Source organism: Periophthalmus magnuspinnatus, chromosome 17, assembly GCF_009829125.3.
Source record: "Periophthalmus magnuspinnatus isolate fPerMag1 chromosome 17, fPerMag1.2.pri, whole genome shotgun sequence".
In the NCBI taxonomy this organism is placed as follows: domain Eukaryota; kingdom Metazoa; phylum Chordata; class Actinopteri; order Gobiiformes; family Gobiidae; genus Periophthalmus; species Periophthalmus magnuspinnatus.
In genome coordinates, this window is record NC_047142.1 from 29,067,033 (window position 1) to 29,093,407 (window position 26,375).

The window sequence follows — 26,375 nt, forward strand, 5'->3', positions numbered from 1 at the left end:
CGAGGGAGAAGAGGTGGGTCTAGTGTCAAATACCAGGGAGAAGAGGCGGGTCTAGTATTAAATACCAGGGAGAAGAGGTGGGTCTAGTGTTAAATGCCAGAGAGAGAAGAGGCGGGTGTAGTGTTAAATGCCAGGGATAAGAGGCGGGTCTAGTTTTAAATACCAGGGAGAGAAGAGGCGCGTCTAGTGTTAAATGTCAGGGAGAAGAGGCGGGCCTAGTGTTAAATGCCAGGGAGAAGAGGTGGGTCTAGTGTTAAATACCAGGGAGAAGAAGAGGGTCTAGTGTTAAATGCCAGAAAGAAGTGGCGGTTCTAGTGTTACAAGCCAGAAGAGGCAGGTCTAGTGTTAAATGCCAAGGAGGAGAAGTGGGTCTAGGGTTAAATACCAGGGAGAAGAGGTGGGTCTAGTGTTAAATGCCAGAAAGAAGAGGTGGGTCTAGTATTAAATACTAGGGAGTAGAGGTGGGTCAAGTGTTAAATACCAGGGAGAAGAGGCGGGTCTAGTGTTAAATACCAGGGAGAAGAGGCGGGTCTAGTATTATACCAGGGAGAAGAGGTGGGTCTAGTGTTAAATGCCAGGAAGAAGAGGGGGGTCTAGTATTAAATACCAGGGAGTAGAGGCGGGTCTAGTGTTAAATACCAGGGAGAAGAGGCGGGTTGTCCTTTGATCTGAAGGTTAGTGGTTTGAATCCCACTCTCAACATAAACATTATTGATAGAGCAGTCAGATCTACTGACCCACAGGTTGGTGATGCAATTCCAGCTTCCATGTTTTTGCCATTGTGTAAAAGTGCTTTGAGTCTTGAAGGTGAAAAAGCACTGTATAAAAATGTGACAGTTTCCCCGACAGGCAGAGGAGGGATGGATCATTTTGTTTTATTTTGGACATAAATCATAATATTGATCGCTGAGTCCCGGGTTGGAAAATTGTGTACTTTTTTGTTGTGCAGCGTTTTGACATGGCATGCCCACAGTGCTGTTGATGCCATCTGGTCCTCACTAAGGTCACATCAGCTTCACCAAGCGCTCCCGCCCACTCTGGCCCACTCTGGTCCACTCTGGAACATGTTTGCTCACTCCCTCCCACTGACTTGGACAGAGCAATGCCCTGAAGCTCATATTAATAACAGGCTGATCGAAATTTAATTAAAAACTATGGTCTGTCCTGTGTTACAGTTAAGCTGGTGCTTACTTGGGTTGCTGTCTGCACAGGCCTGGGGGAGCAGCACTGAGCAAAGCTGGAGAAGTGAGCAAGAATACATCTGAATAGTCACCTGAACTCAAAAACACGAAGGAACAAACTGCTGAAAATGTACCATCTTTTATGTCAAATCAGACTTAAAATCACCTTCATAATGGAGAAAACAGGACTTTTTACCATGACGTATGGTGCTGGAACTCGTACCTGTGCACTGATGGTTTAATGCAGCAAATTAAATTACCGTATTTTACTTTAAGGCGCATCGGAATATAAGGCGCACCTTCAATGAATGGCCTATTTTATAACAAATTCCATATATAGGGTGCACCGCATTATAAGGCGCATAGAATAGAAACTACTGTAGTAGCTGGGGGTGTGTTATGCATCCACGAGATGGAGCTGCGCTAAAGGGAATGTCAACAAAACAGTCAGATAAGTCAGTCAGCCAAACTTTATTATTAGAATTTAAAAAAAAAAAAAATGTACTGAAAACTTTGTTCACTCACAAAACAAGTTAATGCATTCACAATATAGTAACTCTCGAAATAGTGCAACGCAATAACAATAACTCAACGTTGTTCAAACGTTAATGTCCATATTCACAATATCTCCCAGCCTTGTTTAGTTGTAACCACGTGAAAGAAACACGTAAAGCTCACTTTTTCAGTTCATTCCTCATTCACAAATCCCTCGAATTCTTCCTCTTCAGTGTCTGAGTTGAACAGTTGGGTGAGCTCGACATTCAAAGTGCCCGATTCCGTCTCGTCAAAATCGCCATTATCCATGTTGCTGCTGTTGTCTAACAGTTCAGTGACAATTCCTGCCTTCGTGAAAGCTCGGACCACAGTTGAGACTGATATATCAGCCCAGGCATCTGCAATCCATTGGCAGATTGTGGCGTATGTCGCCCGGCGCTGTCTCCTCGGCTGTGTCTCAATTCGCCCACCTGGCCTTAGAATCACCATTGGAAGGGCGGTTCGAAGGGCAGTGACGTAATTTCCGGCGCGACAAGGGCTGTCCCATTTCAGCCCACCCTACTGAATGCGGCCGACAAACCTGCCCTTCCCTTTGCACCGTTTCCATGGAGATCGGACGTAACCGAAGCCTGCATCCGTGCACACTTCACGCACTTCTATATCCCGTCATGCACCGCGCCTACGCAAAAAAGAGAAGAAAAGGAAGTCCGTTGCGCAATATACGTTCAAATGTTCGTACTGGTTTACCTCATCTGCAACAGAGCAACATGAAACTGTTAAATCTGAATAAAGATCTGCACAGTGTGTGTGATGATTAAAAAGGAGTTACATGGAATAAAGGAATGTGCAGTTATTGCTAGACAATAAGAAGACATTTTTATCATTAAAAATTATTACTGCAATAAGAATAATGTAAGAATGTTCGTTTCTATTGTAAGCGTCAAAGACCAAGAGACTGAAACGTAAAGTCAGAAGAGTGTAATGATCCACACAGGTAATGTGACAAATGAAGCAATAGACTCTGAGGAAAGGACAGAAGAGAGTCCTGAGATGTGCACAAAATCTTCATGTGTTCCGGTACATTCCATAGGTCTGCACCCCCTCGTGGGCACGTGTCATTTACCTTCGTGTTAGTAAATCAAGACACTAGCTTGATGTAGCGCTGCACTGCTAGAAAATACCTTATAATAATCAGATGAAAAGAACTGGCACGGCATAGAAGGGAAACAGCGCCCTCTACTGTTATTAAAGTGGTGCAGCCACTGGACAAAATACCGAACCATTAAACTGCAATATCCCACTTTATGTACCACTAATCAGTGTTCTCTGGTTTATAGACTATGAATGTAGAAATGATATTGTTACCTCTGTCTCTGTTATTACGTTTTCACAAGGTATATTTTGTTTAAGTTATGAAGTAGCTACAATTGAGTAAAAAAATCACCTCGAACGTTATATTTGCCTATTGATATTCAATCTAAACAGAAAGAAACGGCTGTGACGACGACATCTTGACTTTTTTTCTATTAAATTATAAATCATTAAAAATAACGTACGTAATGTACGTATCGTACGTTCAAAGACAGAGGTGGAAGTGCGGTCCGTGGTGTGGTCCTGTCCCACTTCAGTTAGATGGAGGCTACACTGAGGAGGGCAGACTCTCGACCGGAACCTTGAAACTACACTTTTGAAGAGTACTTCGTAAGGACCCTTGAAGGGTGCATTTGGCGAATTGAGACACAGCCCTCGTCTCCCCGTTATCCCTATAGCGTCGGATCCTATCGTCGCCGATAGAGTGCGGTTGCGGACTTTCCAGCAGCGTAACTCCACGCCCAGTCGTGCTCTCATGTAAATTCAAACGGTGTCTCAAAGCGGAGGCACGCGGCTATCTAAATATTTTACCATCATTACGGTAATCTGCCTCTGTTGTCCCTCGAAGATGACGAATGAGAGCGCGGTGCTGCGGGGATTTTCTCAGTCATTTCCAATCCAATCCAACTTTATTTCTAATGCACTTTAAAAACAACAGTTGACCAGAGTGCAGTACACAACAGACATTTTAAAAACATAGATAAAAGACAGACATACAAATAAATAACTACAAACTGCACACTATAAAAGTCAACATATCAATGAAAAGCTAAAGAGAAAAAGTGCGTTTTAAGAGCTGATTTAAAAGTAGAGAGTGACTCAGCCTGTCTAAGGTGCAGGGGCAACGCGTTCCACAGTTTGGGACCAACCACAGAGAAGGCCCGGTCCCCTCGAAGTTTCCTCCTCATTTTTGGGACCACTAACAGTAAAAGATCTGCAGACCTGAGTGAGCGAGCAGGAGCATAAGGTTGAAGCAGGTCGGACAGGTATTGTGGAGCAAGGACGTGGAGGCATTTAAAGACAAATAAAATAATTTTAAAATCAATACGATAAGAGACAGGGAGCCAATGTAGGGACATCAAATCAGGTGTAATGTGTTCCCGTTTTTTTGTACCAGTTAAAAGGCGAGCAGCTGCGTTTTGAACAAGTTGGAGACGTGCGAGAGAAATTTGGTTCAGACCAATATAAAGAGCATTACAATAATCTAAACGATTGGTGATAAAAGCATGAATTAAAATCTCAAAATGATGCTGTGACAGGACAGGTTTGACTTTCACGAGTTGACGAATTTGAAAATTTATTCGATGCGTAAAAGAAAAAATACGGATGGATGTGTAAAATAGAAGTAGTTGTGTGGAAAAAATGCAGTAAATTCTGATACTTCATTTAACATGATTTTTATGGCTAAAAAAGAATAAAAGTCTAGGTCTAGGTAAGCTATACTGGCCCATAGTGTGCTCAGTCCTTAAAGGGTTATTACCGCTATTACTTCGGCGACGCCTCCTGACTACGGTGTCATAATTGACCAATATTGATCCATATATAAGGCACATTGGATTATTAAGGCACACTGTGGGTTTTTGAGAAAATTAAAGGCTTTTAGGTGTGCCTTATAGTGCGGAAAATATGGTAGGCTAAAAGCTGCTGTACTGTGATTGTTTGGCTGCTTTGTGAGAGCACACTGAAAGAGTCAGAGGCAGACATTACAGCTTTGTATATTGTGCCTCTTTCATTTTGATTGTTTTTATTTAATTGAAAAACATCTTGTTGAGAGTGAGCTTGCATCTCCATAAACCCGACTCTTATACCGCGCTAACACCAAGAGTGACATGAGTGATCAGATCCTGTTCATCTCCTGTTCATCATCTGTTCATCTCCTGTCCATCCCCTGTCCATCCCCTGTTCATCTCTTGTTCATCTCTTGTTCATCTATTGTTCAGCTCCTGTTCATCTGCTGTTCAGCTCCCGTTCATCTGCATTTCAGCTCCCGTTCAGCTCCTGTTCATCTTCTGTTAATCTCTTGTTCATCTTCTGTTCATCCCGTGTTCATCTCCTGTTCATCTTCTGTTCATCCCCTATTTATCTTCTGTTCATCTCCTGTTTATCCCCTGTTCATCTTCTGTTCATCTCATGTTCATCTTCTGTTTATCACCTGTTTATCTCTTGTTCATCTCCTGTTCATGTTCTGTTCATGTTCTGTTCATCTCCTGTCCATGTCATCTGCAGCTGGAGCAGGAGGAGAGGAGACGAGAGGAAGCCAGTTTTTTATGGAAATGCGGAGCGATATCGCCGTTGTGGCAACCAATCACAGAACAGCCTTTGACAGACACATGACAGACACTCTAAACTTGCCCCTAATTACCCACACGAGGTTAACTCCCCGTAGGGCTGAAGGGCTAGAGCGCTGTTGGTGTGAGTGTGGAGGAGCGCCTCCTCCTGCTGGTTTCTATGGAAACGTTGTTCCTATGGCCTTAACATTTCTCAGTATGGCATAAAACATTTCTGTCTCCATGGAGAATGTTCCGGAGTATAGTTTTAACTCCATAGAGACATACAGGTGACGTGCCACCTCCAGAAAATTGCATACCGTAATAATATTAATGAATGCTAAGAATCCAAAAAATATTTTAGAAATCCAAGATGGCAGTGCCCTGTATGTCGTCCTGTATGGCTGCTCTGGGAAACCAACAATAAAATACATTTTTCATGTTTTAACAAAACAGGTAATACAAAAAATTGTGTGAACTGTCTTTGAAGAAAACGACACGACAAGTAAATAAAGGGTAGCACAGTCTTATGCTAACAGCCGTGGGAAGATAGTGCAGGTGTAACTCCAGTTTATGTGAGTTATCTACAAATATGTCTGAAGCATCCGTTGGTGCATGTTGGGAAACTTTAGTGCAGAATATACATGTTAAAACTGCAGTAAAAGTGTAACTGGTCCTGCTGTCACGGGGCGACCACCATTTTAAGTTGTAGTTCCATAGTTACTACAGATATTAGTGCAATTTTGTTTTGGTTATTAAGAAATGTAAGATTTAAAATATTTCATAAATAACATCTGGGAGTAAAATATGCAATTGAAATCTACAAGTCTATGGAACAAGCTGAAAATGTTAGCATTCCGGGTCATTTTGGTGAAATTGCCTTTGTCCTCTCCAAATTAAAATAATCACCATTATTGAACCCTCAGTAGTAAATGCACAAGTTTGGGGTCTTTGTAAAGGTAACACCCTATAGTTTTACCCACAGGTGTCAGAATCACTGTATGTTTGTCTGCTGACCATTTATACACTTTGGAACACACATAAAAAATTGGTTTTCTCATCCTCGCCTAAATTTTTTGTGTGAAAATGAAGGTGTAGAAAGCTGCAGTAGATAGCTAGGGACAAAAATACACTATATCTCAACTGACAAGATTATTGACCACTTACATTTCAAATTTGAGGTCAATACCTATAAAAATGAGAGTTTTACAATCATTTTATCATGAGTAAGTCCAGGCCTCTCCAAACCTATCCGAATGAAGACATTTGGAGAACGTTTGGAAAAAGTGCAATAACTTTTGAATGTTTCAACCCACAGACACAGTCCGCTCTGCGTAACATGCGGGAAAAGCAAATAAGGCAATGAAACCTTCAAAACTGCTTTGGCACATGGAGAATAAGCACCTGGGATTAAATGATACGCTTTTAGAGTTTTTGTTTGGTTTTTTTTTGGAAAGAAACTGCGGAGCAGAGTAGACATAATCACATAATCAGCGCAGGGCTCCCACTGATGCAGCGGTTTGGTGAGTTGTATTTTTTTATGCACTTAAGTTATTTTTGCCATATTTATCTGCCACGTGTAAAAGGCTTGTCCGTGAAAATAAAACCTACATTATTCTGTTACATTATTATTATTATACACAGTGTTATCTTCATTTTAGATGTCAAAAAGTATTTGCGGCTCCCAGTATTTTACGTGGAAAGTGGGTCCAAATGGCTCTTTGCGTGTTACAGGTTGCCAACCCCTGCTCTATTTCCTTCTTTATCTTAAAAACTGCATCATATCCATTTCATGATGCGCAAAATGATCGTTCAAAATCAAAACTAGTGAATTCTTCAGAGCAGAATCTTTCCCCACGTCTGTCTCACTTTTACATTTACAGCTAGAGAGCGCCCCTCGGTGGCCGTTATCCAGTAAAATTCCATAAATAAGCCGCACTGCTGTATAGGCCGCAGGGTTCAAAGCGTGGAAAAAAGTAGCGGCTTATAATCCGAAATTTACGGTATATTTACAAGCCACACACTGCAAACAATCAACAAACACACACACTTCAAAATGTAAACAAACACACTCGGGAAACTAAAAACACACTGTACATGATTGTACAGTGAGACAGTCATTCTGCACCAGTGGCTCAGTGGTTAGAGCTTTGGTCCCGCAACCTGAAGGTTGGAGGATCGAGTCCCACTCGGACCAATTTCTGTCATTGTGTCCTTAGGCAAGACACTTCACCCAAGTGGTGTGATGATTGGTGGTGGTCGGGGGGCGCAGATTGGCATTAGCTAATGCTAATGATTACACATGATTACACAAGAGTAAACAAAAGCTCCTGTTTCTTAAAGCCATGTTTGTCATCTTCAGATGAATCGTTTTATTGAATTAAATTGAATCATAATTCTCAGCAGCTGCTACAGTTGGAGACAGTCTGCTTCATTGCTCCTGTTTGGTTCCGTCTGTACACTGCTGTATATCAATGAGCTCCAGAACACACACAGCTTCAACACAAACATGTGAGTCTGATCACTGCTAAATCTCCGTTTTCAAATGGATGTGATTGACAGGCGGATTAGCCAAACAGGCACGCCTGGTCCGTCTATATCAGAAAAAAGTTAAGGAAAAAAATCACACAGGACTGTAAAACTTGGAGGATTTGTGCAGAATGTGATTTTATCTTATCCTTCGTTTCACGTGTCACTGAAAAGAATGGATCTGATTGGATGATCACATTTGACTGGGCTTGAGATGTGATGGAGAATGTAGGACCAGATTGACATTAATCTTTATAAAACATACAGAAAGATCAGTCTGGATTTGCCAGTGATGGACACTGGTCCGATAAATGTCACTAACTATATCTGTATCTGATAAGTATCCATCATGTGTATAAAGTACAAATGTGTGGTATATAGGAATAATATAAATACACATAAATCATAATTTTTATCAATTTATCAACTGCATTTTATTATCTAAATCAATGGGATGTTGTCCTGGAGAAGTTGGGCTGCAGCTGGTGCTATCCCCTATCGCTACTGTAACATCATGTGACTGTAACATCATGTGAATGTAACATCACGTGACTTTCTGAAGGATGAATCCTGTCAGTGTGTAAATGGCACACTAGTCTGCAGAAAAGAACGTTCATTTGGAGTTCATCACTACACAGTGAGTTTGCGCAAAGCACTGCAGTAAGTACAGGAACAAGGGCGGGGATAAGAGAAAGGTGCAAACAGAAGCGTTCAAGACTTTTCAAGATGACAAACATAAACTGAAAACGCAGTAAACTAATGATGATGATGGTGATGATGAATGATATCAAGGTGACAAACGTCTGCCTGAACACTGATGCAGGCAAAGTCTCAGTCTTGATCCTGTTAGATCTGAGTGTTGCCTTTGACACTGTGGATCATGGGATCCTCTTACAGACGCTAGAGGACGGGTTGGGCATCTCTGGTATGGCACTAAACTGGTTCAAGTCCTGTCTAGAAAAAAGGGAGTACTTTGTTGAAATCGGAAAAGATAAAATGTCCCTGACCTGTGGGGTGCCTCAGGGGTCAATCCTGGGACCCCTGTTGTTCAATCTCTACATGCTGCCATTAGGCCAGTTAATATGCAGCAATAATGTGTCCTATCACAACTGTGCAGATGACATATAGATCTATGTCTCATTGGCAGCAGGTGAATATGAACCAGTGGATTCACTCTGCCACTGCATACAACAGATCAGTGTGTGGATGCAAAACAACTTTCTCCAGCTAAACTCAGACAAGACTGAAGCCATAATCCTTGTCCCACAGAAACAAAGAGAAAGTGTCAGCAGTCACCTCCAGTCTCTCTCTCTAAAACCTTCAAATCAGGCTAGAAATCTAGAGGTAATAATGGACTCAGACTTGACACATCAAATCAATTGCAGCTTTTTACAATCTAAAAACATTGCAAAATCAAATGTATATTGTCAAAACCAGACTTGGAGAGACCTGTACATGCATTTGTCTCCAGTAGGTTAGACTACTGTAACGGCTTGCTCACTGGGCTCTCTAAACGAGTGTTAAGACAGCTACAGAACATCCAGAACACTGCTGCTCAGGTCCTGACTAGAACCAGGAAGTACTTCACACATGCGTCCTGTGCTCAGGTCTCTGTACTGGCTCCTGTGGCTCAGAGAATAGACTTTAAAGTAGCTCAGCTTGTCTAAAAGTCTCTCCATGGCACCAAAGTACATCTCCCACATGTTAGAGCCATATGAATCATCTCACACCTAATGGTCATTTTATGAAGATTATTTATTTTTTGATTTGTTGTATTGTCATTTCAGTGTCTTTCATTAAGACAGTTTTAATTACTTTGTGTACCAATTGTGTGGTAGAAATACCCTTCCTATAATTGTCCACACACACACACACACATTTCTGCTACACATACCTCTGCCACACACACCACTGCTGGGTTTAAATGTTAGCCTGTTTTCTTGTGCTGCTTTTTAGCCATTTCAACATGCTTCATTACCCTGTACGACCACCTCCTTCACTCAGTGAGAACGAGTGTGATACCAAACGTTAAATCATGAGCATTTGATGCTAATTAACAGGTGTCTGTGAAATAAAACAAATATTACAGTGATGCACCAAAGAAGACGAAACCTGTCCTGGCTATGCTAATGTCTCCCTGCGACTAACGGCCGCTAACATCTGTGGCGACAGATGGAGGCAGCTGAGAGTGACCTGCTCTTGTGTAATTATAGAGGATCAGACCAGCGTCTTCTGGCACATCACCAAGGCTAAACACAGATGCCAAACACAGATGCTAACATCTTACTCATTTTCTAAGTTTGAAGATAAGAGCTATGGTCAAGTTGGTAGAACATGTGATTGGTAACTAGAGCGACTACTGCCGAATTGCGTCTATGTCTGTGGACTCTGCATGTGTCTGGGTGTGTTTCCTCGAGACACTTTTGGTTCTCTTTCATACATAATTTCATATATCTGATGTCTTGTTTGTATATAAAATATAGAAAGCACTAAAAATAAAAATAAAAAACTGAATGAAATGGAGTGTCCAAATGTTTAACTGGTCGTGTTTTACCCGAGTTAAAGACAAGTGTTGGTTTCTACAAAATTGGTCAAATATAAATCATCTCAAAACAATACAGACAAAACATTAGAGCGGATGGTACTCACACACACAGACCCTCCACAACCACACACAGAGTGGGTGATACTCACAGCCTGGGACCTCCGTCAGTTCCTCCAGTGGTGGTACCGTCTCCAGCGTGTTGGCGTATTTCTTGGCGGCCTGCCTCATGGCGTGACGGGCTTCGATTTCCTTCTTGGTTCTTGGGATTCGACATTTGAATATACAGCACAGTGTGATGACTGCGGAACACACAAACACACAAACACATCGTTATTTTAGGCTTCAAATTTTGTGAGTCTCCACAGTCTGAACTTTGAATGCAGTCAGAGTAAATGGGGAGGGATTGGACTGAGCAAGTTAAAGGAACACTTTGTAACATTTGAGCAGGTATAGATACTAAAAAAGTCCTATTGGTGGAAATGAACCTTTCCTGAATATGTTTATAATGATGCTAAGCTGTATCTTTCACAAGTATAAGACACATAGACTAGTCTACACACACACCCATGGACCATTGCACTGATATAAGGCCACATGGGAATAGAAAACAAAGTACAACTTTTAAAGTCAAACAGCACAGTGTCTAAAGAGTGTTTTTATTATCATTGTGGTATCGGGATTAGTATCAAGCCTATTCCTTAGTATCAAAATGGAGTTTAAAATTTAGTATTGTGACAACACTAGTCTGAATACAGCGTAGTTATGTGTATGTATGTGTGTGTATGTGTATGTAGGTGGGTGTGTGTGTGTGTGTGGGGGGAGGGGGTGTATGTATGTGTATGTATGTGTGTATACGTATGTATGTATGTGTGTGTGAGAGCTGATCCAGGGACATAAACGGTCCTGAACTCGTTGCTGGACAGATCCTGTTGTTTTCATTAAGAGTATTTTCAGCACCAAATTGACCTTGTTTTACTGTCTACTTATAGACAGTAGTTTTAACCTCCTGAGACCCAAACTCTTGCATGACATGCTTTATTAATTTCTCTTTGTTATTTAGGCTGATTGGGACCTGATGAGTGTAAAAAACAAAGAATTATCTTTTTACATTATGTAGTTTCTGAGAAAAGTGATGTAAAACAAATGTCCTCATATGTGGACATTTTAATAATTTTGATAAAACATTTGAATAATGATTTGCAAAAACTATTTATTAACACAGCAACATTTTGTCCAGAATGTAAAAACAAAATGAGAAACAACAATTGTGCCTCTTGGAACAATGTGTCTCATGTGAAGTGCTACTAACAGACTAACAGGTGCAGTAGTGGGCGGTACTCACATTCTTTACAAAAAAAAACAAAAAATATCCCGAACATTCTAAACTCTTAAAAATATTCTAAATTGAAGCAAAAGACAAAGTTAAAATCTTTCAACTGACCAAATCGTTGTAAGAGTGAAGACGTTTCACTGCTAATGGCTTTGAGGTCCAGAGAAACTCTCAAAATCTTTCAACTGGCCAAATTGTTGTAAGAGTGAAGACGTTTCACTGCTAATGGCTTTGAGGTCCAGAGAAACTCTCACGCCGGTGTTGGTACATTCTCTTATGGAGTGGCTGTTTAGTTTCTCCAATGTAACGCTCACTGCAGTCTTCACTACACTGAATGGAGTAGACCACATTACTTTGTTTGTGGCTTGGGGTTTTGTCCTTTGGGTGAACCAGTTTCTGTCTTAACGTGTTAGTAGGTTTGAAAAAGACAGGAATCTCATACTGTCTGAAAATTCTTTGAAGTTTTTCAGACACACCTGCTGTGTAATGAATGGTAACACCTTTCCTTCTGGGTTTAGATTCCCTGTTGTCCTGTTTTTTAGCTCTCTTAGATCTGTTGAAGGCCCACTTAGGATATCCACAAGCAGAGAAGGCTTTCTCCACGTGTTGTTCCTCCTTCACTTTTCCCTCTGCGTTAGTGAGCACCACTTGAGCTCTGTGTTGTAGTGTACAGATCACTCTGAGTTTGTGCTGCCGTGGATAGTGTGAATCAAACAGCAGGTATTGGTCAGTGTGTGTGGACTTCTTGAAGACTTCTACCTGGAGTTGCCGGTCCTCTCCTGTTACTGCACAATCTAAGAAGGCTAGTTTGTTCTCCTTGGCTTCTTCCCGTGTGAACTTGATGTTTGGATCCACAGCATTAATATGTGCAGTAAACGGCTACAGATCTTGAATTTTGATTTTAGTCCAGTTGTCATCCACATATCAATACCAATATGTGGGTTGAGTACCTGGAAATGAGGCCAAAGCCTCCTGTTCAAATTGTTCCATGTATAAGTTAGCCATAATAGGAGAGACTGTGAGCTTGTTGTCCTGTTCTTGCTTGGGCTTAGAATCAGCTGTCTGAATTTTATTATTAATAACTTGAAGTTTAAAATGGATAGCTTAAAAAGCAGGGTAGCCACTTTAGTCCCAGAAGAAATAGCCCAGAGGGTCTACAATTTCATAGCCATAGGGCAGTTGAAACTAATTAACAGTTAAACTGTTGTTTACAGATGTGCCTGTGAACTAAATCCTGATCTGACCAAACCACAGATCAATGTTCCCTCTAATTTCTCACAAGTCTGAGCAAACACACAAACTCCCTGAGCGGTCCTCCCACTCCCTGAGCCATGGACCACTGTGAGCAACATTAGACATGCGTACTGTGGTCATGCTGGCATCGCATCTATCCAAGTTAAATGGTTTATTAAAATAATCAAATTACCACATTTACATTTCTGGTATAAGACTTTTAATTAATTGCTTTAGCCCATGTATACAATGAAAATGACAAAAATCTTGCTCATGACCTGTGTAGTATGTTAATGCTATTGGAAGTATAAATATTTAATTTTAACTATGGCAAAACATGAGCTTTCAACCAAACCAAGCCAACTGTAAACTCCAATGTTGAAAACACACTTAACATTTTTATTATAAAGCTCTGACTTGTATTATGAGTATAAGCCATTGTGCGAAGCTTTTGCTGTGCACTGAGTGAGACTGTCCAACTGTGCTCTGGGAGACAGTCCAGTAACTCTTTTTCAGTATATGACAATCATTTGATTTTTACAACTCATAAACTAGTGACAGTATTCAATGACCAATACACACTGAGAGGAATCTGTATCTGCACACCCAGCTGCGCTATTACTGTACATTTACATAACATATCAAAACAAATACATAATGTGTATTTGTATATAAAATATATTCAAAACAAGTGGTATGGGTCAAAATAAATATATATTTACAAACCACACACTGCAAATAGTGAACAAACACACACTCTTAAAAATGTCAACAAACACACACTGGAAACTAAGAACACACTGTACATGTGACAGTCATTCTGCAACAGTGGCTCAGTGTTTAGAAGTTGGAGGATCGAGTCCCGCTCGGACCAACTTCTGTCATTGTGTCCTTAGTTCTCTCATTGTGTCCTTAGTTCTCTCATTGTGTCCTTAGATCTCTCATTGTGTCCTTAGTTCTGTCATTGTGTCCTTAGGCAAGACACTTGTGACACAAGTGTGTGCGTTAATGATTGGTGGTGGTTGGGGGGGCGCAGATTGGGATTAGCTAATGCTAATGATTACACATAATACACATTTGACCCACAATTAAGTCAATAGTAGAATAAACCACGTTTACCGATCAGGAACAGCAACAAGTCCATCAAATCATAAGGTCCCTCTACTCCTCAGTCCACCATGAGTTCTTCACTCGGTTCCACAAACCGCTCCGGGTCCGAGATGCCTCTAGTTTAACTTGTACATCCACAGTGTCCTCGCTCGCGTACTTCCTTTGTTTTGTCCGTTTCCTCATGTTTAAAATTCAAAACCGCTGCAAAAAAGTGCTTAACAGTGCGCCCGAGGGCGGGCTGTCGGAACGTTAAGGGGTTAAAAAGCACTTAGCATCATTAGCGAGTCTTTACTCCACGGCCGTGTCCCAATTCGCCAAACTGGCCTTAGGATCACCATTTGAAGTGTGCATCGAAGGGCAGTTACGTAATTTCCGATGCGACAAGGGCTGTCCCATTTCAACGCACCCTACTGAATGCGCCCGACAAACCTGCCCTTCCCATTTTACCATTTCCATGGAGATCGAACGTAACCGAAGCGTGCATCTGTGCACACTTCATGCACTTCTATATCCCATCATGCACCGCGACTACGCAAGAAACAGAAGAAAATGGAGTCCGCTGTGCAATATATGTTCAACTGTTCGTACTGGTTTACCTCATCTACAACAGTGCGACATGAAACTGTTAAATCTGAATAAAGATCTGTACAGTGTGTTTTATGATTAAAAAGGAGGGGAGTTATATGGAATAAAGGAATGTGCAGTTATTGCTAGACAATAAGAAGACATTATTATCATTAGAAAATATTACTGCAATAAGAATAATGTAAGAGTGTTTGTTTCTATTGTAAGCGTCAAAGACCAAGAGAAACATAAAGTCAGAAGAGTTTAATGATCCACACAGGTAATGTGAACAATGAAGCAACGGACTCTCAGGAAAGGATAGAATAGAGTCCTGAGACATGCACAAAATCTTCATGAGTTCCGGTATATTCCATAGGTCATCTGGTGGCACGTGTCATTTACCTTTGTGTTAGTAAATCCAGATATTAGTTTGATGTAGCACTGCACTGCTAGAAAATCCCTCACAATAATAAGATGGAAAGAACTGGCACAGCATAGAAGGGAAACAGTGCCCTCTACTGTTATTAAAGTGGTGTAGCCACTGGCCAAAATACCGAATTGTTACACTGCAATATCCCACTTTATGTACAAATAATAAGTGTTCTCTGGTTTATAGATTATGAATGTGAAAATGATATTGTTACCTCTGTCTCTGTTATTACGTTTTCACAAGGCATATTTTGTTAACCCTTTAAAGTTATGAAGTAGCTACAAATGAGAAAAAAATCACCTTGAACGTTATAATTGCCTATTGATATTCAATCAAAAAAAAAATAAAAAAATATTAAATAATAAATCATTAAAAATAACATATGTAATGTGCGTATCGTACGTTCAAAGACAGCGGTGGAAGTGCGGCCCTTGGTGTAGGTCTGTCCCTGTCAGGGCAGATTCTCGACCGGAACCTTCAAACTACTCTTTGAAGAGTAGTTTCAAGGGTCCTTACGAAGTACTCTTCAAAAGTGTAGTTTGAAGGTTCCGGTCGAGAATCTACCCTCCTCAGTGTAGCCGCCATCTTGCTGAAGTGGGACAGACCCACACCATGGACCACACTTCCACCGCTGTCTTTGAGCGTACGATACGTACATTACGTACATTACGTATTTTTAATGATTTATTATTTAATAGAAAAAAAGTCAAGATGTCGTCGTCACAGCCGTTTCTTTCTGTTTAGATTGAATATCAATAGGCAAATATAACGTTCAAGGTGATTTTTTTACTCAATTGTAGCTACTTCATAACTTAAACAAAATATACCTTGTGAAAACGTAATAACAGAGACAGAGGTAACAATATCATTTTTACATTCATAGTCTATAAACTAGAGAACACTGATTAGTTGTACATATAGTGGGATATTGCAGTTTAATGGTTCGGTATTTTGTCCAGTGGCTACACCACTTTAATAACAGTAGAGGGCACTGTTTCCCTTCTATGCCGTGCCAGTTCTTTTCATCTGATTATTATAAGGTATTTTCTAGCAGTGCAGCGCTACATCAAGCTAGTATCTTGATTTACTAACACGAAGGTAAATGACACGTGCCCACGAGGGGGTGCAGACCTATGGAATGTACCGGAACACATGAAGATTTTGTGCACGTCTCAGGATTCTCTTCTGTCCTTTCCTCAGAGTCCGTTGCTTCATTGTTCACATTACCTGTGTGCAACTCATTAAACCTTCTGACTTTACGTTTCAGTCTCTTGGTCTTTGATGCTTACAATAGAAACGAACAGTCTTACATTATTCTTATTGCAGTAATAACTTTTAATGATAAAAATGTCTTCTTATTGTCTAGCAATAACTGCACGTTCCTTTATTCCATGTAACTCCTTTTTAATTATCAAACACACTGTACAGATCTTTATTCAGATTTAACAGTTTCATGTTGCTCTGTTGCAGATGAGGTAAACCAGTACGAACATTTGAACGTATATTGCGCAACGGACTCCATTTTCTTCTCTTTTTTGCGTAGGCGCGGTGCATGACGGGATATAGAAGTGTGCACGGATGCAGGCTTCGGTTACGTCTGATCTCCATGGAAACGGTGCAAAGGGAAGGGCAGGTTTGTCGGCCGCATTCAGTAGGGTGGGTTGAAATGGGACAGCCCTTGTCGCGCTGGAAATTACATCACTGCCCTTCGAACCACCCTTCCAATGGTGATTCTAAGGCCAGGTGGGGGGTTTTTTTTTTTTTTTTTTTTTTTTTTTTTTTTTTTAATTATTTTTTTATATTAAGAGTAAAGATATACAATATTTGTGGCATAACAGAACAGTTCCACAATTAAAAGTCAGAACAGACAGATTATAATAACGAAGTACAGGATATAAAAAAGATAAATAAATAAAAAATAAATAAATAATAAAATAAATATAAATGAACAGAAAAAAAAAAATATATATATATATATATATATATATATATATATATATATATATATATATATATATTATATATACTAGGGGTTATCTATGAGATTTAGATCATCTACTACACTTTTAAGTTTTACAGCATCTTTCTTTTCCATAAAACTTACAGATGAAAAGAAGAGACAAAGTTCTTTATGGAAAGGGAGGAAGGATGGAGTGGTTTTTAAAAACCTACACTTGTGGATAAAGAATTTACCCATAATAAAGATCACATTTAAAATCATTTCACATTTTTTGTCATGTATAAGAATACCAAAGATGATGTCCTTGCTGGTAAAGTCTTTTAAATTTGGAATCCTGGGGAAGAGCCAGTAGTGAATATCATCCCAAAAGGCTTTAGAAAACATACATTCAAAAAATAAGTGTTCTGTCGATTCAATATTGACATCACAGAAAGAACAACAATTGTCATCCATCCCAAAACGCCGTCTGAGCAGTTCTTTAGACGGGTATGTGCCTGAAAGACTTTTAAAATGGACTTCCTTAGCTTTAGGGGGAATGGGAAGTTTCAAATAGATTGTACGAATTTTCTTCTTTTCCTGAGATGAAAACAATAGTGAGATAGAATTTGGATTTGAAATATAAGAATAAATAGCATCATTAAAGAATTGTCTAATCTTACAATTTGGAAGTTTGATAGTTGAGATATTGAAGCCATTTATCATAAGTTTAGGAAGAGTGGGAAATCTACAGTTAGGATTATGAAACAGGAAGGAGACTGTGTTCAAAATATTCTGAGGGATGGCCTTAGTGATTTTAATAAATTCTTTCTTTTCTGTTTGTATGTCATATTTTCTTGAGAATTCATCAAATGACAGAAGATTACCATTGTCATTCAATAAATGCATCAGGGACCAAATACCCTTTTCAAACCACTTTTGTACAAAAAGGGATTTGTTTCTAACGGTAATGAATTGGCAGTTCCACAGGGGCGTGTTATGTGGACTATAGTTGTGCTTATATATTAATCTCCAATATAAAAGGACTTGTTGATGAAAGGAGGAAAGCTGAATGGGTAGTTTTTTAACATTGTAGTTACATCTGAGAAGAAATTGTAAGCCTCCTAAGTTTGAAAATATTTTAACAGGAATAATAAACCATAAACTATTTTGATTTTTAAAAAAGGATCTAAGCCAATTTGTTTTCAAAGTGCCATTCAGGCTGTCAAATTCAATCGCTTGCAAACCTCCATCTTCATATTTCTTAATTAAATTGCCTTGTTTGATATAGTGTGTTTTCCGCTTCCAAATGAAATTAAAGTTAATTTGATTAATAGATTTAATCGCTGGTTTAGGGATTCCTATAGAATAGGCAGGGTATATAAGTCTAGATATACTTTCCATTTTGGTAAGCAGAATTCTACCGAAGATGGATAAATCTCTTTGTGCCCAATTATTCAGAGAAGTAGTGCAAGTCTGAAGTTTGTCCCAAATATTGAGTTTTTCTAAATCGTTCTTATTTTTAGTTATTTGCATGCCAAGGTATTTAACAGTGGATTTAACAGGGATGTTACAAACACTGGAAACTGCACATGGCTTTAGAGGTAAGATTTCACATTTGTTTAAATTCAATCTGAGGCCTGAGGCTTTAGAAAAGCATTCAATAAATTGGAGTATTTTAGGAATTTCGTTCAGGTTGTTTAAAAAGATGGTTGTATCATCAGCTAGCTGACAAATAGACAATTCTGTATCTGCAATTGAAAGCTTGCCAAAGTCTGCATTTTTGATTAGTATGGAAAGCATCTCTGCTGCTGCAATAAATAAAAGGGGTGAAATTGGGCACCCTTGTTTAATTCCTTTGTTTATCTGAAATCTCTGAGAGGTCCCATGGGGTAAACAAACAGAGCTACTGGTATCATTATAAAAGGTTTGTATAACGTTAATAAATTTACTCCCAAAACCAAACGACTGCAAAGCTTGGAACATAAAACTATGCTCAATCATATCAAAGGCCTTGTAAAAATCTAAAAGTAGAATGAAACCTTCATTGTTAATTAGAAAATCATAGTCTATTAAATCTAGGACAAGGCGTATATTATTATGAATAGAGCGACCTTTTATAAAACCAGATTGAGTTTCAGAAATTATTTGTGTTATGCCTAGTTTCAATCTGTTTGCAAAAATGTGAGTTAAGAGCTTGTAATCGTTATTTAAGAGGGTTATAGGTCTTAAATTGTCAAGGCGGTTGGGATCTTTACCTGGCTTGGGGATAAGAGTGATCACTCCCTGTTTCATAGTATGAGTGAGGGAGCCATTTTCTAGAACCTCTTTAAGCATTTGGAAGATAAGATCTTTGATGTGATCCCAGAAGAATTTATAAAAGTTACTAGTCAGCCCATCACAACCTGGAGCTTTATCTTTGGACAAACAACTAAGAGCTTTATCCAATTCTTGTATAGTTATTTCTGCTTCACAGACCTGTTTGAAATTATTATCAATTTTGGGGATAAAATCTTTAATAGTTTTGTAAAAGGACTCAGTGTGAGGTTTAGAGTAAGAAGACATGTACAGCTTGCTATAAAAGGAAGAGATTTCTGTGGAGATCAGTTGAGGGTCAGTGCAAAGTTGATCATTAATATAAAGACTTTGAATTGCATTCCTTTCTTGTCTTTTTTTTTCCAAGTTACAGAAATATGCTGTACTTTTTTCACCAAACTCCACCCATTTTGCCCTAGATCTAAGGTATGCTCCTTTGGCTTTTTTAGTGTAAAGATCATCAAGAGAGCACTGAAGAATACTTTTTCGTCATTTATCGTCATTATCAAAATGAGGTTTAGAGCAAATTTGGTTTAATTCCTTAATAATTTCAGTTTCTTTCTGTTTACATTGTTTAGCTATTAATTTGCTATGCTTAATAGAGATCTGGCGTACTTTGAATTTAAAGAATTCCCACTTATCAATATAAGCCTTAAGATTTTTGTCAGAATATATTGTTTCTAGAAGTTCAATAACATCCCTGCAGAAGTCTTCATTAGTGAGGAGTGAGGAGTTAAATTTCCAGTAGCCTCTGCTAAAGGGTTTTTTCACCTGAGGAGTCAAGTTAAGTTGAATGAGACAGTGATCAGTCAAAGGAGCAGCAGAGATACTAACATCTACTTCATTTTGGATAAAGTTGTTTGAGATTAGCCAGAAATCAATGCGAGATTTAGATGAGCCATCTGGTTTGAACCAAGAAAATGACTGTCTTAATGGATGAGCAAGTCTCCAGGGATCATTTACATTAACGTCTAAACAGAAATCTTGTAAAACTGTGTTTATATGAGGGGAATGGAATTTAGACGGCAGTCTATCCAGCCATTCATCTTGAACCATGTTAAAGTCTCCTCCTAAAATGATATTGTCTGTGCAGTATTTTCGACCAAGGTCTTTGATATGATCAGAAATTTCAGCTAATAATAATTTGTTTAGGTTGGGAATGTTGTAACCATAGACATTACACAAAATCAGAAAATTATCAGTCATTTTGAGGACACAAATAAGCCAGTGGCCATTACTATCATTTTTGTGAGTGATTATTTTAAATTGACAGTTTTTAAAAAGCAAAGCAACACCAGAGGATTTGTTTGTACCATGAGAGAAAAGTATTTTTTCCCCCCATTGATTAGACCAAAAGTTTTCATCTGCCTCCACAGAGTGTGTTTCCTGTAACAAAATGCAGTTAGCATTTACATTTTTACAAAATAAGAAAATAGATTTTCTTTTTACACTATCTCGTAAGCCCCTAGTATTTAAGGATACAAAATTTAAATTCAACATATATAAAATTCAATAAATAATATACAAAAAAATTAAAAAAAAAACAAGAAGTAAAAGGTAACAAGTAGTGTGAAAGTGCTATTGAACGTTGAATCTCAAATACAATGAAGGTGCGGTAGACCTCAAGATATTCCTGCGCAGTACCAAACAGGTGTATGACCTTAAAATGTTAACTACAACATGCCTCTGTGGACTTAAAGCATAGAACAAACCCTTAAACTATCCAAAATTTTAGAAACTTTTTCACAACAATAAACATATGACTCAGAACTTCAATTCAACTTCAGTTCAACTTCAAATTGAAAGAAATCATTCAACCTGGTAGCACACGGACTCCGTTAACGTATCCGATGTGCCCTCGATAGTAGACGTTCTGACCTGCCGCTCTCGCCTGCTCCATTTTAGGCCAGACAGCAGCCCTGGCCTCTCGGTCGAACTTGCAGAAATCTTGCTTGAAGAAGATTCCCAACTCTTTGCAGGCATTGGAATCTTTGGTGAGCTTCCAGAAGATGTCTCGGTAGTGCCTCATGGTGAACTGGATAATTATCTGGCGGTGCTTCCCGACTTCCCTCTTCCCCAGACGATGCACCGTGTCTACTACGGTATTCAGGGATGAAGCATGTTGTGGCGCGATTTCAGCCAAGATCTCCAGGGTTTCTTTGCGGGTATTCTCATCATTTTTTTCTTTAAAACCCTGTATTTTCAGATTCCAGCGCCGTTTGTAGCGCTCCATCTCCAACACGCGCTCTTTCAAATCAGCATTCTCTTTAACGAGGGCAGGGACCGACTTCTCTAGATCACAGAGTCTGCCTTTACAGTTTTTTAGTTCATCAGCATTCATTTCAGTTATCTTGGTCAGGTTGGCTAGTATAATGGAGTTTTCCCGAAGTTTCACATCAAAGTCATCAAATCTGTCAGTCAGCTTGTTAATAGCTGCGGTGAGGGCTGTCAGCTCTGGCTCGTTTTTATTTGAAATAATTACCTTGCTGGGTTGTACTGCGGATGGTTTGGTTGGTGTAACAGGGATTTTCCTTTTGGTTGACGGCGCCACTACTTCCATGGCATATTCATGGTCCGTTGCCGCCGCTGGGACCGGGCTTTTGGAGGCTGAAGCTAGCTTAGCCTGGGCATCAGGTTTTTCCCGGGTCATCTTTAACTTCTTCAAAGAGTGCTTAAAGTTCGTTTGAGAGGCGTCTAATATTGAGTTTTGTTGTTAAAAAATTTAAGAGAACAACAAATGCCCGTTTAGCGGTTCAAAATCGAGGTCTAAGTTGATATTCTGAGATTCAAATACAACAGCTCAAGGAGTACTGCCTGCCCGGACCGCCATCTTGCCGGAACTCCAGGTGGGCGAATTGAGACACAGCCACTGATAGCGGCACATGAGGACGCCTGTCAATGACGTTGGTAAGCTGCGCAAATACGTATGTGAATCACATAATTGGCTGGAGCAGCTAGTCACCAGTCACACTCACTGACTCACATGGAAAAATAGCACAGAATGAATTGTCGTGTGTTTATTTTATTTTGAACTCCGGTTCGATTTTTTTGCACAGATTTTCTGTGTGCGGAGACAGTGTCAGCAGTGCGCAATTGCGCACGCGCGCAGCTTAGAGGGAACAGTGCCACAGATCAAAGCACATTTACATCCGTGTCAGAAAAAAAACTATTCAGTTTTTTTCCCCCTATTCTTTAAATGAGGCAAGGCAAGTTTATTTGTATAGCAGAATTCATACACAAAGTAATTCAACGGAATAGGAACGACATTAAAATCACACAAATCAAAAAACATAAATAATTACAAATAATCGTCATAAAATTATTATTAAAACAGAAGAGTGCAGAATAAAAACCTTTTAGTTGTATGCACAGCTAAACAGAACTGTTTTGAAACATTGTCAAAGTAAAGGCCTGTATTTCATTTTCAGGAAGTTTCTTCCAGGATTTAGCTGCATAAAACTGAAATGCTGTTTACCCATGTTTAGTCCTGACTCTGGGCACCAGCAGGAGGCCTGTCCCTGAAGTCCTCAGAGTGTGAGATGGTTCATATGGCACTAACATGTCGGAGATGTACTTTGGTGCTAGGCCATGGAGAGACTTATACGCAAGCAGAGCTGCTTTAAAGTCTATTCTTTGAGCTACAGGAAGTCAGTGCAGAGACCTGAGCACAGGACTTATGTGCTTGTACTTCCTGGTTCTTATCAGGCCCCGAGCAGCTGTGTTCTGGATGTACTGCAGCTGTCTTAAGGCTCATTTGGAGAGGCCACTGAGCAGGCCGTTACAGTAGTCTGACCTGCTGGAGACAAATGCATGGATAAGTCTCTCTAAGTCTGGCTTTAACAGTATACCTTTGACTTTTGCAATATTTTTAGGTGGTAAAAAGCTGCAGATGTTACTGATTTGATGTGTTCAAGTTTGAGTCTATTATTACCCCTAGATTTCTAGCCTGATTTGAAGGTTTTAGAGAGAGAGACTGGAGGTGACTGCTAACACTTTCTCTATGTTTCTGTGGCCAAAGATGATGATTTTAGTCTTGTTTGAGTTTAGCTGGAGAAAGTTGTTTTGCATCCACACACTGATTTGTTGGATGCAGTAGCAGAGTGAATCCACTGGTCCATATTCACCTGCTGCCAATGAGACATAGATCTGAGTGTCATCTGCAGAGGTGTGGTAGGACACATTATTGCTGCGTATTAACTGGACTAACGGCAGCATGTAGAGGTTTTACAACAGGGGTCCCAGGATTGACCTGACGAGTAACGATTTACATTGTATTTCCCAAATGGCAGAACATTTTATGAATTTTGAATGAGTGAATTTTGTATAAACTTTTTTTTGGCCCTTTACAGATGTAACTGCAGAGTGGACGAGTTACACAAGGCCGTGTTAACCCACGGCTCCTGCTCTGGGACTGGTCAGTGTGGATTAAGAGTTTTATCTGGGGACCCAGTGTCCCAGAATAAAATAAACTGAAAGTTAGAATGTTAATGTTTGACCATGAGCTGTGTCCAGAGCAGTTGTGTAAGACCAGCCTCCGCTGTCATGAGCCCGTCTCCTTAAAGGTGTCAGTGTCAGGTCTGTGTCAGAGGCTGACAGCTCCTCCTGCTGATGGACATTTTTATGTGTTGACAAGATAGTAGTTTCTAACACAACCAATCACAGGACCTTCTTAGCTCACACAGGAGGAAATGCAACATTTAAGTCATTTCAAGACAAAAAAGCACAGATATGCTTCTTTGTGTTTTTAAAGTTAATTTGCCTTTACTCTATTCATTAGCATAGACTGTAGCAAGGCAAGGCAAGTTTATTTTTATAGTGCAATTCATACACAAAGTAAGTGCTTTACAGGATAAGGACATTAAAATCACACAAATCAAAACATAAATAATCACAAATAATCATCATAAAATTAACATTAAAACAGGAGCGTGCAGAATAAAAACCTTTCAGTTGTATGCACAGCTCAACAGAACTGTTTTGAGCCTGGATTTAAACATTGTCAAAGTAGAGGCCTGCCTCACATCGTCAGGAAGATTGTTCCAGGTTTTAGCTGCATAAAACTGAAATGGCGATTCCCCATGTTTAGTCTGGCTCTGGGCACCAGCAGAAGGCCTGTCTCTGAAGTTCTCAAAGTGCAAGATGGTTTATATGGTACTAACAACATCGGAAATGTACTTTGGTGCTAGGCCATGGAGAGACTTATACACAAGCAGAGCTGCTTTAAAGTCTATTCTTTGAGCTACAGGAAGCCAGTGCAGAGACCTGAGCACAGGACTTATGTGCTCGTACTTCCTGGTTCTAGTCAGGACTATACTGCAGCTGTCTTAACGCGCGTTTGGAGAGGCCAGTGAGCAGGCCGTTACAGTAGTGTAACCTACTGGAGACAAATGCATGGATAAATCTTTCTAAGTCTGGTTTTGACAGTATACCTTTGATTTGTGCAATGTTTTTTAGGTGGTAAAAAAACTGCAGATGTTACAGGTTTGATGTGACTGTTAAAGTTCAAGTCTGAGTCCATTATTACCCCTAGATTTCTAGCCTGATTTGAAGGTTTTAGAGAGAGAGACTGGAGGTGACTGCTAACACTTTGTCTATGTTTCTGTGGGCCAAAGATGATGATTTTTGTCAGCCTTGTTTTTTCTGAGTTTAGCTGGAGAATGTTGATTTGCATCCACACACTGATTTGTTGTATGCAGTGGCAGAGTGAATTCACTGGTTCATATTCACCTGCTGCAGTGAGACATAGATCTGAGTGTCATCTGCATAGTTGTGGTAGGACACATCGCTGCGTATTAACTGGCCTAATCGCAGCATAGAGATTGAACAGCAGGGGTCCCGGGATTGACCCCTCGGACACCCCACAGGTCAGCAACATTTTATCTGAGACACATTTTCCAATTTCAACAAAGTACTCCCTGTTTTCTAGACAGGACTTGAACCAGTTTAGTGCCATACCAGAGATGCCCGCCCAGTAATCTATTCTCTCTAAAAATCTATTCTCTCTAAGAGGATCCTATGATCCACAGTGTCAAAAGCAGCACTCAGATCTAACAGGATCAATCAGGATCTGTGCTCAGATTCCCATCACTAGGAAGCTAACCGCTCACAGTGGCAGTGGGTGGGAAGGGTATGGAGGTTTTTGGAGTTATTTTGATGATGAAATAACCTACTATGTATATGGTATATGCACTGCATTGATTTAAAACATTTACGTTGCACGCCATGAAAACCGGCATTTTCCAATTCAAATCGATTATTCAAAATGCAGGTAAACCCAAGAGCTACAGCTGAGGTGTGAGCAGATGATGTAAGTAACACAGTTCCTGAAGATCAAATGTTCAGGGTAAACACCAAAGTGTGGTCTGACTCTGTAAAGAAGTGGACTAAGTGAGTGTGACGTCACCACAGTGTTCATACCCAGATGAAGCTCATCGAGGCCAGCAGTTATAGCGGCTAATTTGGAGTAGAGTTCCATATTTGGAATTCTGACAGTGAGTATCATAGTAACAGAAGAGCCAATCCAGCTGTTGAAAGGGAGCAACACTGTCGGTCCTGTTGCAAACGCTAGCCGGTTGGACCTCAAGGAAAGAAGGTGTCTGATTTATCTGTTATTAATGTTCATATCTTGATTTACAGACACAATAGAGTAGAAATACAAATTTTAAAAAACATGATTATCCCGTTACTCGAGATAATCATGGGGGACTCTGGGAAGTGTATTTTTTGCTCGCCATGAGCCACACACTAATCACGGAAAATACATTAATGTGGCACATCAAATTAAACAGTACCGCTATCGCTACAAGGCTATCTAGACTATTTTCGCCGTCCACAGACACAACTCAGATGACCCCCAAGAGAACACCTCAAAACAACATCCTCCAACCTCAGTTTGGCCAACCCATGCGCCGCATTTACTGCTCTACGGCAGCGGTACTTCATGCTAGCCACACAACCAACCACTCAAACGAAAGCAGAGAGGCTACCGGTTCCAAAGATGTATAGCCCAGCACTGTACACAAAAGTATCGCGGAGATATAAGCCAGCGCATAAGATCACAAAACATTG

General features: G+C 39.9%; 1 protein-coding gene across 1 annotated transcript in view; it reads right to left on the reverse strand.

Moving 5' to 3' along the window:
• tmie (transmembrane inner ear) overlaps positions 1–26,375 on the reverse strand; it is a 112,461-nt gene that overhangs the window by 70,391 nt on the left and 15,695 nt on the right. Inside the window, exon 3 of the mRNA XM_055228264.1 lies at positions 10,538–10,687. Coding sequence (XP_055084239.1) covers positions 10,538–10,687 — 150 coding nt within the window. The remainder of the gene's footprint in view (positions 1–10,537; positions 10,688–26,375) is intronic.